Below are 13,653 nucleotides of genomic sequence, written 5' to 3'. Positions count from 1 at the left end.
GTGTCGTGGCCAAGAGCCATCTGCTGGCCTTGGTGCCATACCTAGTTGCGCCTCCTTGCCATGGGCGCTAAGACCCGTGTGTTATTCAAAGTGATGGACGCCGAATGTGTCCAAGGTGTCCGTTGGGGGAGGGGGTTGGGAGCAGCCGGACTATCTTCTGGGGACTGATCACCAGTAGTGTGGACAGGAGCCGCTGGAGGCCTCAGATGGGCCACTGTGGTTGGGGTGCAGCGTGCGCGTGCAGAGTACATGAGAGATCAGCCCCAATAAATCCTCTTCTCTGTTCTGCAGGCAAAAACAGAGAACCCAATCTGAGGGAGTGCCAGAGGACTGGTGGTGGGCACGCGTGCTCCAGCACCTCACCACGTATGAGGAGCAGGTCATGGAGCTGGGGAGGAGGCAGGCGGCCAGGTCGGCAGGTGTCGGTGAGGCTGGGGTGTAGCGGCCAGGTATTTGAGGGCCACAGTCCCATCCACTCTGTCTCCCCACCATCCAAAGCACTGATGGTTGCTGCAATTGTTAATGCAGCAACACTGCTCATTCACAGACTGAGACACTCAGACGTGTGGGTCATACACAAAGGTCCCTTGGCCCCTTGAGGATGCGCATCTCCAGCACCTTCCAAAGTCACCTTATCCCATTTGTGACCGCTATCCCCATGGCCTAACATGCCATGGCATCGCTGCTGCACAGCCAAAGACTTATTGCATCTTAGGAGGTTTTGTACCTCCACCACCCTTTCAGCCAGTGCGTCCCACATTACTCTGTCCAAAAGGTCCTCAGCACCTCACCTGTCAACCTCATGGCACTCAACTTAAATAAATACCACCGCGTTACTCATCCCTGCGCCAAGGGGAAATGTTGCCTTCTGCCCACCCATTCTATACCCCTCATAACGGTCTGAAGGTCAATAATGTGACCTGTCAATCTCCTGTGATCCACGGCAAATGTCACAAGTATTTGCGATGTTTCCTCATAACTCCAACTCTCTAGGTCAGGAACCTCTGCACTCTCCCCACTCCAATGGTACATAACATTCCATGTGGCATTCCTGAGGCCATCTGACCAGCCTGTCTGTATGCGTGTGTAATGTTTGGGCCTCCTCTTGACTATTTACCACCCCACCAATGTTCGTCTCCTTATGTTGTTGAAGGCTGAGCAACTTATGATGCTGGGGGGGAAAGGGATGAAAGGTGTTACTGACTGAACGCTAACTGATGCACTGTCCTTGTTGTTAATTTCAGCATCACCACCACATGGCCGCGCCCATAGACACCGCAGCCCCCCCTCCACAACTGAGGGCCAACTTGTGGCACATCATTTCAGCCAGCCAGGAACCAGCGCAGACACAAACACCTCGGTGGGAAATTTACCATCAGCTAGTGTCCCGGGGCATAGTGGAGAGGGCACTTCACAATCGCTGGAGGAGATGGCATGGACAGAGAGTGCCGATGGCGCCAGCAGCCGGAGGACTGCAGGGGATGAGGCACATGCTGAGTCCGGCAGTGATGATGTGCCTCTGGAGATGTCACCAATGCAGCAGCTGCAGGACAAGCGGCCGGGTGCGTGGGAACATCTGGCAGGGTTGCATGAGGGTGTGTTTCAGTTGGTCTCTGTGGTGGAGGAGTCCAGGCAGAGTGTCAGTGATGGCATGAACCTCAGGACAGAGCTTCAGGCTTCCTCCACTGAGAGATTGGCGACTCTCATGGAGAGGGGCTTCGATCGGATTGAGAATTTTCTGACTGGGTTACGCTCTGACCTGCAAGCCCTCACAGCGCTAATGGCCACAGGTGGTCATTCCCAATGTGGGAGTTGTTCTGGGCACCAAGTGTCACCGCTCGGTGCCCATCCATCTGCGGTGAGCAGGGAGGGTCCAATGTGACCTCACGTTGGCGCAGCAGCTGCCTGTCGTCGCTGCGAGCTCCTCTCAGGGCGCTCCGGATGAGGGCAGCAGCTCCTCCGCCCCTCTGCCGGTGACTGTTGCATCCGTTGAGGCTGCGACAACTGGGGAGGTGCCAGTTCTGGAACTGGCCACTCCCTCCCAGGCGGGTCCAGCACAGGCTCCACAGGCCAGAGGATGTCCGCCAAGGTCATCGAGGCCAACAGGACAGCAGAGTCAGCAGCTGTCTCACAAGCCACTCCGAGCGATGGGGCGGCACCTAGACGTAGCACCCGCAAACAAAAGCATAAGACACGTTAGGCACTCCCCGGGTATGTCACTGGTGATTTTGTGTTGGCCTTAGAATAGGGATCAATATACTTATGTTTGCCATAGAGACGCTTCTGTTTTATGTTGGATAGAATAAAGTCCAGTTTTCTGACCATGGCTGAGGGTGCTTCCTTTGTGCTGCATTTTTCTTTTTCACAGACATATCATGAGTGTTTGAGTGGACATTGATGTTTCTGTACTAAGCCCTTAGTTACAGCTGATGAGGTGGAAGATGTGTCACCTAAGTGCCACGTGTGGAAGCACCAGGCAATGCTGTTCCTGCTGATCCATGTGTGTGGAGCTCGCTGAAGGTTTGTTGGATTAAATTGTCCCGGGTGTCCCTGCCTCCTTGGTGTAGTAGTGGGTCGGTGTGCTGCCCCTCATCATCACCCTGTACTTCCTCATCCTCTGAGCCACTGCTGGATTCATCATGTGCAGCCTCATCCACTGCGTCAAGGTCTTCATCGTCAACTGCATCCCCCCTTTCCAGCGCAAGATTGTGGAGAGTGCAGCATGTAACCACTATCACAGACACACAATCTGAGGGGTACTGGAGTGCGCCCCCATGAGCGGTCCAGGCAATGGAAGCGCATCTTGAGAAGACCGATGGCTCTCTCCACCACAGCCCTTGTGGTGCCGTGGCTCCTATTGTAGCGCTGCTCAGCTTCTGTTCTTGGATGGCGGAGAGGCGTCATGAGCCACCTTCTGAGGGGATAGCCCTTGTCACCCAGCAGCCATCCATCCAGCCGGGCTGGAGCACTGAAGAGCCCCGGCACCTGGGAGTGTCTGAGGATGTAGGTGTTGTGGGAGCTGCCTGGGTACCTTGCACAGACTTGTAGAATCAGCATCCTGTGATCACACACTATCTGCACATTCATGGAGTGGAAGCCCTTCCTGTTGATGAAGGCACTGGGCTCACCTGCTGGTGCCTTGATGGCCACATGTGTACAGTCTATAGCACCCTGGACACGGGGGAAGCCAGCAATGGCCGCGAAGCCTCTGGCTCGCTGTGCCTGACTTGCCTGGTCACAGCGGAAGTGGATGAAGGTCAATGCCCGTCTGAACAGAGCGTCTGTAACCTGCTTGACACAACTGTGGACAGCTGATTGGGAGACACCACAAAGATCACCCACCGAGCCCTGGAAGGTGCCAGAGGCATAGAAGTGGAGGGCAACTGTGACCTTCAGAGCCGCTGGCATGGGGTGTCCACCCACACAGTTAGGGGAGATCTCAGGCCCAATCATCTGACAGATATAGTTGACTGTCTCCCTTGACAGACGGAGCCTCCTTCGGCACTGCACCTCAGACATATTGAGGTAGCTGCTTCGCCGCCTGTAAACCCTGGCAGCAGGATAGTGGCATCTTCTGCGGCCCCTTCCACCTTGGACAACCTCTTGGCCCTGCCCCCCTTGTGCCTGCGCCTGGCCTCCCAAAGGTGGCTCCCCTGGAGGCTGATTGTCCACTCCTGGCCTCCTACTTATTCTATCCCTCCCTTCCTCCTCAGTGGAGCTGCCTCCAGTGGAGAGGTCAGAACTCTACCCCCAGGCTAAATGGAGGCCTCCGGAAAGCTGCAGGCCCGAGAAATATTACTGTCTGCAGACTGGTTTCAAAGTACACAAGAAGCTCTTGGAAATCGATGTGAACTGCTGATAATTACACAGGTAACTTTAAAACACTTTCAGCATTAAATACTTCATGGAAAACATGAACAATCCCTCTGAGTCCACATATCCCGGCAGTGCATGAGTTTTAATAAAAAATCTTCTACCCGTCTTCCTTTTGGGCCTGTGCGCCGACCCGAAGTTCGCACGGGCCCCTCAAAATCGTCGACGATTGGCAAGTTAAGGGGCTTAATGAGCCCTTTAAATAAAGGTGGGCGTGCGTCCCGCTGCTGAGTGTGCCCGCCGACCGAAATATCGCGATGCCGCGCGCTGACGTCGGGATGCTCGCATGATGTCAGCGCGCGACATTTTAAGCGCTGATGTGCGGACTCTGCCACCCGCGCGTCAGCCAGAAAATCCTGCCTGTGGTTTATCGATGAGCACCATCTGACCACCTCCTGAAGTACAGCTTGTGACTGGTGGACACCGCTGTCAATCTTCTTCCATCGCCCAGAGACTGATTCCTTCCTGGCTCCCAGGTGGTCATGGGGTTAATTTAAAGGCCGTCATGGAGGCAAATTACCCCCGTGCCTTCCTGTAAATTAACTCCATCAGCGCCCGGCTGTCCTTGGAGAGGAAGCACCTGGTGTCCACTGGTACACTTGAGGCCTTTTGCGACCGGTGGGCACTGTAGGGGCTGGAGTGCATCATTTCCACATCTCCCACCCCGAAATATTGTTTTACTTTTAATTCGGGGAGTTTCCTTTAAAGATTTGACCTTTGTTAGTGTGCCCCTTTAAGGGGCTGTCAATTAGTTAATTTGTTTATTTGATTTTTAGTCAAAAGGGTTTAAAGAGACTCTGGATTTTTTACTTAGTTAATTAGTTTGTTTAATTATTGAACTCAAAAGAGTATAAATTACCTTCATGACCTCCTATAAATTAACCCCAGTACCTCCCATAAATCAGTACCTCTCCTACTGGCCTCTGGCTCTCCCTGTTTGTTGCCCCCGCTCCACCCCCCACCTCTTCCCCCCATCCCTCCCCCTCCTCCTCCTCCCTCTCTCCCCCTACCCCTCCTCCCCCTCCTTTCCCCTCCCGCACTCACCGTTTTGAATCCACCACCAGTTCAAACAGGGCTCACTCAGGACATGCGCTAACAGCTCTGGACCAAAGAGCAAACATCGCCCACTCCCAGTATCATTCACACAGAGAGAGAGAGAGGGAGAGGCTCCCTTCATCCAAAACTATCAATAAAACCCAAAGCAGCAACATATCTCATCTGATTTGCAGATGGGCTTTTAAAAAACAACCCCCAATGATATTTGAATTGTTTTTGGTGGATCCAAAGTGAAGCAATCAGCCTGGTGGCTGGGGAAGGCCCAGAGCCTGTGCACCATTGCGGAGTGGCTGAAGGTGAGTGGGGGAGGGAGAGTTAGAGGTGGCTTAAAGCACCTCAAGCTCCTGAACATCAACCACAACGACAACAATCACACACTCAGCTCCGAGAGACAGCCGGACAGTCCCTCATATCCGCCTCACTTGAAGGAAAAGGTTGCTTTTGGGGTGAAATACTAAGCCCAATAATAGGATGTGATTGCGGAGAAGTTTGCAGAGTGGCACTGGTTATTGTAACAAGTGCTGAACCCGTGCAAAAATATTGAAATGTTGGGGATGCGAAATAATTTAAGTTTTTGCTGGAACCCAACTCAATCCAGCCTCAGGCAGACAGACAGAGCCATGGTAAGCCCCAACGTTATGCACAAAGTGGCAGCTGCTGCTGCTTCCATCACTGAGGAGGGAGGCAGAGTGGATAAAAGTGAACAGCAAGACCGAGTGATAAGGAATCCCACCCCCAGGGCTTACCCCTTTGGCTGTGGCTGGTGTTTGGTTGGGTTGGGCTGGGCGGTGGACACCCCCAGCCCTGAAGCTACGGCAAGGCCGCAGCCTTTCCCGGCACTCACGTATGGTGACAGACGTCGCTCTCCCCCGCCAACCGGCCTGACTTTTGAGTCACTTTTCCCCTTTTCCAGCCAGATGGGAGCGCAGAGCTCTTGAAACGCTTCCTTTCCATCTCTAGGGTTGCCCGACTTGATGTGGGCAAAGACCCAAGGGGAATCTAAAGTGTTCTGCAAGATGAAGGGAAAGCTACCAATAAGTGCATCCTGTCCCTCATCTCTCTCTCTCTATGACTCCCATTCCCAGGGTGCAGTGCAAGAAGGGTTTTGGGTTTGTCAAGATTAGATGCAATGTGAGGGGCGGGTTAAAGGGGACAGGTCTCATTGGAGCTGAAAACCCGGGAATTTGAGCAATCTGGAGAAAACTGTGGGGACACCGGGACGTTTAGTGAAAAAGTATACTTTTCCAGCAAAACAGGGATGTCTGGTCACCCTACATCTCAGACATCCCGTCATAGATATAGCAGTATAGGAACCTGACTATGTTAGCTGGCACAAGGGTTAGACATGGCAGTGAGAAGTGATTGTAGTGACAAGGCTTGAATATTATTGATTGTATTGGGGAAGGATTGCTGATGGAAGTAAAAATTGTTGTTTGGTTGCGCAGAACTTGAGCATTGCTGAAAAAGGAGACTTTTTTGTTGAAGCTTTTCATCTTGCACTCACCAGGACAATTCACAAGAATATCAAACGTAAAGGGACAATGATTCATACTATATGAGAAGAGAGTGCTGATTGGTTAGCAAGTGGACTCTAATTGGTAGAGGTGTTGCCATGGAGAATGCACCAGTTGATAGTGACTGACAGTTAACTGCCAAACATTGTTCAAAATTTAAATCCGGCAGCTTAACTCTGATTGATCAAGGCATTTCCCTGAGGAATGAACCAGCTGTGACTTATTTTGTTTAGCTGAAATAGGTGCAATGTGTGTATGTGTTCTTTCTGTCTGCAAAGAGCAGGGCCCTGTGTATTAATATATGTAGCTTCCAGTATACGCAAATGGGCCACACTGCGAGCCTGACTGACAATCTTAAATTGGTTGTCAGCGTAATTCTTAGCACACTTAGGATTATTTAGCACATGTTACATAATCGTGGAATTGCATCTAATGTTGGACACTGTGTTTGAGTTTTGCAAGCACGGGCTGGTTGGGTACAGTTTGTACCTTGCCCATTGCAAAAGAGTGGAAGGGACATACTGTTTGGCACTATCCGCCAGTCTTTGGGATGTACGGTCTACATACCTAGCATCACATGGGCACTGAAATTCATATACTGTACCACATTACTCATTTGTGTGATAGGCAGAACATCTTTTTGGCTTGACAGCAGCATCCTGTTGGTGGCCAATACCACTCGTGTTGCTGCTGATAGCAGTGTGAAACAGCTAGCTTCTCCTGTTGCTCAAAATTTTGAGATACCTTGCCCTTCCAGGGTAATCTGAGGTAGACTGGGCACTTTTTAGAGCCAAAAGTGACAGCTTTAGGCCCGTTGATAAGTTTGCATGATATACAGTGTGAAATGGTCTAATCATGATTGCCATTATCCTGCCAGATGCGTTTGATGTGCCCTATTTCGGCATCAAGCTTGCATGATGACCAAATGGCTTGGGGCCTATTTACGTGATTGTCAATAAGACCAATCTTATGGCACATGGAACTGTAAGAATCCCAATGCATATATTGACCCGTGAATGTAGGGTTGCGGCCACTGTTAGAGAACCTCTTGGCAGATTCTCAACTATTACGTCAAGGAAAGAAAGTTCATTGGCTGCTCCATTTCAAAGGTGAATTTGAACATAGGGTGAAGCCCATTAAGACATGCAAGGAAATGATTACATGCAGCTGCAGTTTTAAATATAGCAAACGTATCATCCACATATTGGGAATATGCCAGGGGGTGGGAGGTTAGGTGTCATTCCATCAAAGACACGTTTTTCATGGAACCCAACAAAGATGTTTACGAGAGCTGGGCTGAGAGGCGATCTCATGGCAACACCATCTATTTGGGCATACGTGATGTTGTTAAAACTGAACTCAACTGCGCGAGTTGCTGAGTTCATAAGTTCGATGTATGCTGAAACATGCTATGTTGGCGGGTCTAGTACTGCAGCACAAATATCTATAGCTCCCTGAAGTGGAACATTGGTGAATTGGCTAGCAATGTCAAATAAGCACATGGACAAAGCATGCTATTGATATGCAAGTCCTGTATGGCCTTCGCAAATGTGAAGGAGTCCTTCACCGTTTATCTGGGAAACTTGCTCAAAACTGGTTGTAATAATTAACCCATCCATTTGGCCAATTCATACAGTGCAGAACTGGTCATGGATAAGATAGGGCAGTCCATACATATGCTGACACAGTGAACCTTGGGGACAAACCTTGTTAATATATATCACATGGCAGCTCACCGCCCTTACACAAGTCCAGCAAGCATTTTTTTAAGCTTACTTTTGAGCAAGACAGTGTGGTCATGTTTCAGCGGCAGGTCCAATGGATATGAATTTGGACCTGTCATTAAGAATGGCGTGCATTTTGTTGATATAGTCACGTTTGTTAAGGATGACTTTCCCCATCCCTTTGTCAGGTTTACTGATGCGTATGTTCGGGTTGGTCTTAAGGCCTCACAGCGCTGTAAGACATTCATGATGCATGTGAAAACCAGACAGGTCATTCGGAATCCTGCAATATGCGTGCGCTTGATCAACTCAGCGTGCTTTCAATGATTCAGCCTCTTCAGTGGATGATGGTTTGTGGCTGGATAGTTGGGACTAGAGGAGTTACAACTCAGCAAGTACCTCTTTCCGTTTGATTTGGGATGAAAATGTCTCTTTTTTCAGCAATACTCATGTAAAAATTGCTTGATCACATAGACTTCATCAGTAATTTCTCTGGTTGTGTGCAATTTGGTGAAATGAGTTGTTCAACTGTGAGATGGAGAGTTTTATATTATTTAGGTAAGGTTCAGGTGCTGTTGGGAACCGAGACCTTGATGAAGCAATTAGGGGTCTGGATGGAACGCTCTTAGACTTAACACATTGACTAAGAACAGCTGGAACCCATCCAACTCAAGTGGGTGTGAGGTGCTGGCCTGTCATTTACCCTCTCATAACCTGAGTAACTTGAAGCTTTTTGCTGGGACATAATTTTAAAAAAATTGCAGAAGTCAGTTCCAGAAAAAGGCATTTATCTATAAAGAGAAATTTTATTGCAAAATGTTGCACAAATACACAAGAAATAATACAAAATATCAGTATCAAAATTCATCATTGGTACAGAACACTGGAGTTATAAAGGCACAGATAATGATTTAGCCATCATATTAAAGTGATCTTTTCAGACTGATTTTCTAATGATCTTGTATTTTCCTACCATGAAGTGCATTGGCCCTGAAACGTCTCTGACTATCCAGGCTACCGTGTACCAGTCTTGAGGACTTTACTGTCTGCTTTTAGAGAGCAATAGACAGAAGGCTCCACATCCCAAAGATTTTGTGGGTACCTGAAATCAAAGCTGAATCCTACTTTTTGGCCATCTTCACTATCCTGCCAAAGCACCTCAGACGGTCTGACTCAAGGGGTCTCAGGCACAAACACATCGCCAACTTCTTGGGGTGTCATTGGAATGGGCATCCTTTGGTCATTGGAAAAGGAAATTGAGGCAAGAGGACCTGGAGTGCCCCCCCCTAAATGGATATGCTGGACCTGCATCCACTGCAGATGTTGGCCAACATCCTCCCATTTGTGGACACCCCTGAAGTCATGTGGAAAATTCAGGGGGGTGTGGCGTTGCAGATCTGTCATGAAGGTCTTTGCTGAACCACTCCCAACAAACCCCACCCCCCCACCCCTTTCCTTCCTGTAGAATCCAGGAAATGACCTTTTCCCATTCATTATAGGGAAGGATCTAGGAACCACTGCTCCATTAAAAACTAAAGTAAATGGCTTCAAACCCTGAAGGTAAAGGCTGCGTAAAATTTAAAATTACATTGGGCAGCGGGACTAGAAATTCCCGCCCAAAGTCAATGGACTTTTCGCCGCTCTCCAAATTTTCCAGTTCTGCACGAGACCCTTCCCACTGCTGGTGGGACCGGAAAATCCTGGCCATTGTTACTTTTCAAATATCATAGATTATTTTTTTTAATACATTTACATTTACAAAAGCCTTGTGCTTAATCACATTACTTGGTTAGCATATAATATAGCATTGGGCAAAATACTGTTGTCAATGACCCATGACAGTAAAAATCCAGTTGGCAAACTGGATGTTCAATGGGCCAAGTAAAAGAAAAGGCAAGTGAGTAGTTAGTTTAAAGATCATTAGGAGAGTGTACATCTGACATACACAGCTATGCTGATACAACAGCATTACAATTGTACAGATAGGAAACATGCCATAAGATGCTTGGAAGAGTTAATATCAAAACCGAGAGTGTAAGAATCTTGCAATGCCAGGAAATGTAGGCACCAGAATAAGAATACTTCACTGCGTAAAAATGTCATCTTTTACAGGCCAATGAGCAGTCTTTTCTGAAGTAAGTTTTAGTGCTCACACATGTTTGCAGGCCAAAGAATTCAGGAGTTTTAAATTTCATATATGTCTCTCAGTTATCATTCTCTGAGGTCTCTTCTTGGCAAGGTCCAGAGGTCAGAATAACATTGTCCAATCCAATCTCTCCAAGTCTGCCCTTTCCTTGCTCTGCTTCAAAGACAATCTACAAAATAATTTAAAAAGCAGAAGCAGAAATTCAAATGTATAAGTCATAAATGATAATAGCCAATGGTTTCCCTGTAATGCTGTGTATTTGATCTCTCTTTTTGGAATTTCTATGCCTGACCAGAAATAACTCACACTAACAACTAACAGTTCACATAGTGGTTCTGTTATTGCTACATTTAATACTAAATTCTCCTATATCAGTTCAGCGACATCAATGGGGCTGAAAGAATTCACTCCATTGTTGTCAGTTCTGGACTAGTCTGGCTGTATTCTTTTCTATGACGGTGACACTTGACGCTGTCTATCCAGAGCTTCCTTGGCTTCTAGTTTCATGTAGCTCAGCATACAGGGCCGCAGCTAGAAAAATACTCTTGCAATTGCCATTCAGGAAACATACTCAAAACATTGTGGTTGTCTGGTTATGTTACTGGACAAGTAGTCCAGACATCAGACTAAAGGCCAGCACACCAGGGCAGTGCAGAATTTGAAATTAGTTTTGAAAAAATTGAAAATGGAAAAAAAAAGCTAGTGTCCATAGAGACTGTGAACCTGTCATAAAAATGTAACTGGCTCACTAGTGCCCTTTAGAAGTGGCCCAGCAAACTATTTAGTTGTGTTAAGCTGCTACAAACACAGACTGCAGCAGTTCACACAGTTCACAAAAAGGCCCACCACCACCTTCCCAGGGCAACTAAGGGTGGGCAATAAATGCTGGTCTTAACAGGGACGTTAACATCCCAAGGATGAATAAAATAATCCCCTTTGATTTTTGCCTACATCACTGCATCCATGAACAAAGTGCTTGGCTCAATGACTCCCCGTTGATGACATAACTAAAATCAAGAATGGGCAAGTGAGAAATTGTAGGAATGAACATGCCTTTTACTGTTCTGCAACTTAGTGGTTCAACACACTATGCTTCTGTGCAATCTATAACATTGATTTTAAATACTTCCCCACTCTGCTGGGTGGCAGAAGGACAAGGAGCAAAAATATACAGAGCAAGCAACATAACCTCAAACTAACCCCTTTGCAACCTCTGTAACTTCTCAAATGAAACCAGGCCATGGGCAAGGTTCCCAGAAAAGGCAGGGAGTGGCCTAATGAACATACCAAAGTCACGGCCTGATGACAACATCAGCACTGTAACTTAAATTTAATAGTAAATGAAGGGTAGGCTCAAGCTCTGGAAACTCAGGCACCTGCCAGCTCTCCAAAATAAGTGGCTCTTTTAACACTCCTTGCAGTTCAGGAGGTCAGGAGTGCTCTCCCCAGCAAGCCTCACAAGGAAGCTTACAGCCTCTCCAAACCTGGATTATCAGCCCTGATTGTGGCCCTCCCGTTCATCAACGAGAGCCAATGCTCCCTTCCTGCTGGTGTGGGCCATTCCCTAGAGTCCTTGGCTACAGCCCCCTGCAGCTGGTGATCCATCCTGCACACTGGCAAGGTTGTCCTGGCTGCTGGATGGGAGGTGGCCCTACAATATGTGAATGAGGCTCTGCTATTAAGATGCAGCAAACCTCTGCATCCCTGGCCTTGTGGCCTTTTCAGCTGATTCAGCCTTTCCAAACCCACCTCATCTCCATTTAAAAGTCGAGTCCAAATGTGCTGACTAAATGTGGGGTTACATTTAAAAAAACAAGCACTTACTTTTGCATCCCAATTGTAAATAGGATATATAGTGTTGCTAAGTTGGGGACATGATTCTGTTCCAGTTTCTTAATTAATACAAACCCACTACAATGTGTTACTGTACAAATATATACTTAGTTTGCTGCAATGCATAATTAGAAAAATTAAATTATTGCTGCTGTAGAAAATATCAAATGCAGCTGCACATCCATTTCCTTTGCTTTACTGTCAAAGGGGGAGACGGTGGCATAGTGGTAATGTTACAGGACTCATAATTCAAAGACCCAAGCTAATGTTCTGGGGATATGGGTTCAAATCCCACCATGGTAGCTGGCGGAATTTAAATTCAATTAATAAAATCTGGAATTGAAAGCTAGTAATGGTAACCATGACAGCTATCATCAATTGTTATAAAAACCCATCTGGTTCACTAATACTCTTTACTAAGGAGGAAAATCTATCATCCTCATCTGGTCTGGCCTACATGTGACTCCAGATCCACAGCAATGTGGTTGACTTTTAAATGCCCTCTGAAATGACTTAGAGAGCCACACAGTTCAAGGGCAATTAGGAATGGACAACAAACGCTGACCTTGCCAGCGACCCCCATAAAGAGAGAATAATTTAAAACAAACACAAAGATGGTGCTTGCTTTGGTGGGAGAAGACGAGAACTCCAGGTGATTACAGTAATATAATAGTCTGACTATTCGTAAACATCTTGAGAGTTATTTGAAATTGAATGTGGGTGTTTTGGTCTATGTGGGTTGTTTGGGTGCATACCTTTGTGCCCTGTTGGCCATGAGTAAATTTAAATCAGGGTGTGGATACTACAGGTTATAGTTTAAGGTTTAAGACAGAATTAATAATAGTTCAATGCCATAATCTCATTGCACAATGAACAAACTCTAATGACTGTTAAACTTTTAAACTCTGATAATGTAAAGACCCTAAACTGATGATCAGTATATTATGCTACCTGTTCTTTCTATCATTTTTTTGTGTTTTATATTTTACTAGGAATGACTGATTGATTGTAAAACTTACCTCAATTCGTCCCTTGGCCACAACAGATGTTGATTTTTAATTAAATAAACCTTTGAAAATGGTGGTCTGATTAAAAATGTATCCATCACTGATACAGAAATACTCCAATCATCCCTTTACAAATCTGCAGATCCATGAAGATAGAGCAGGAAGATGGGACTAATTGGATAGTTCTTTCGAAGAGCCGTCACGGGCATGATGGGCCAAATGGCCACCTTCTGTGTGTATAATTCAATAGCCCTAATTTAAACTCCTGCTGCCTTGCAGAAATTGGGTAGGGGCACTCAAAATGAGGCCAGTCAAGTACGTTCTCCAGGTTGCTGCCATTTCCCAATTTTAACCTACTCCTTTTAGCTGGTGAGCAGGAAACCCCCAGGAAGGAAGTTGGAGGGGCGGTGGGGTTTAAATATGCAGTTTGGGTCCTGATATTGTGAGCTGGATGCCTGAGTGGGAGAGCTGTGGCTTGTCAGGAGATGAATTCAGGGCAC

The 13,653-nt window shown here is 47.1% G+C and overlaps 1 protein-coding gene across 2 annotated transcripts in view; it reads right to left on the bottom strand.

Moving 5' to 3' along the window:
• Positions 1-8,953: 8,953 nt before the first annotated feature.
• egfl6 (EGF-like-domain, multiple 6) overlaps positions 8,954-13,653 on the bottom strand; it is a 70,826-nt gene continuing 66,126 nt past the window's right edge. For both annotated transcript variants that reach the window (XM_078559351.1, XM_078559352.1), the window contains one exon: positions 8,954-10,482. In XM_078559351.1, coding sequence (XP_078415477.1) covers positions 10,372-10,482 — 111 coding nt within the window. In that variant the 3' untranslated portion in view covers positions 8,954-10,371. The remainder of the gene's footprint in view (positions 10,483-13,653) is intronic.

Source organism: Cetorhinus maximus, chromosome 16 (genome assembly GCF_964194155.1).
Source record: "Cetorhinus maximus chromosome 16, sCetMax3.hap1.1, whole genome shotgun sequence".
NCBI classification, from domain to species: Eukaryota; Metazoa; Chordata; class Chondrichthyes; order Lamniformes; family Cetorhinidae; genus Cetorhinus; species Cetorhinus maximus.
This window is presented reverse-complemented; position numbering and strand designations above follow the sequence as displayed.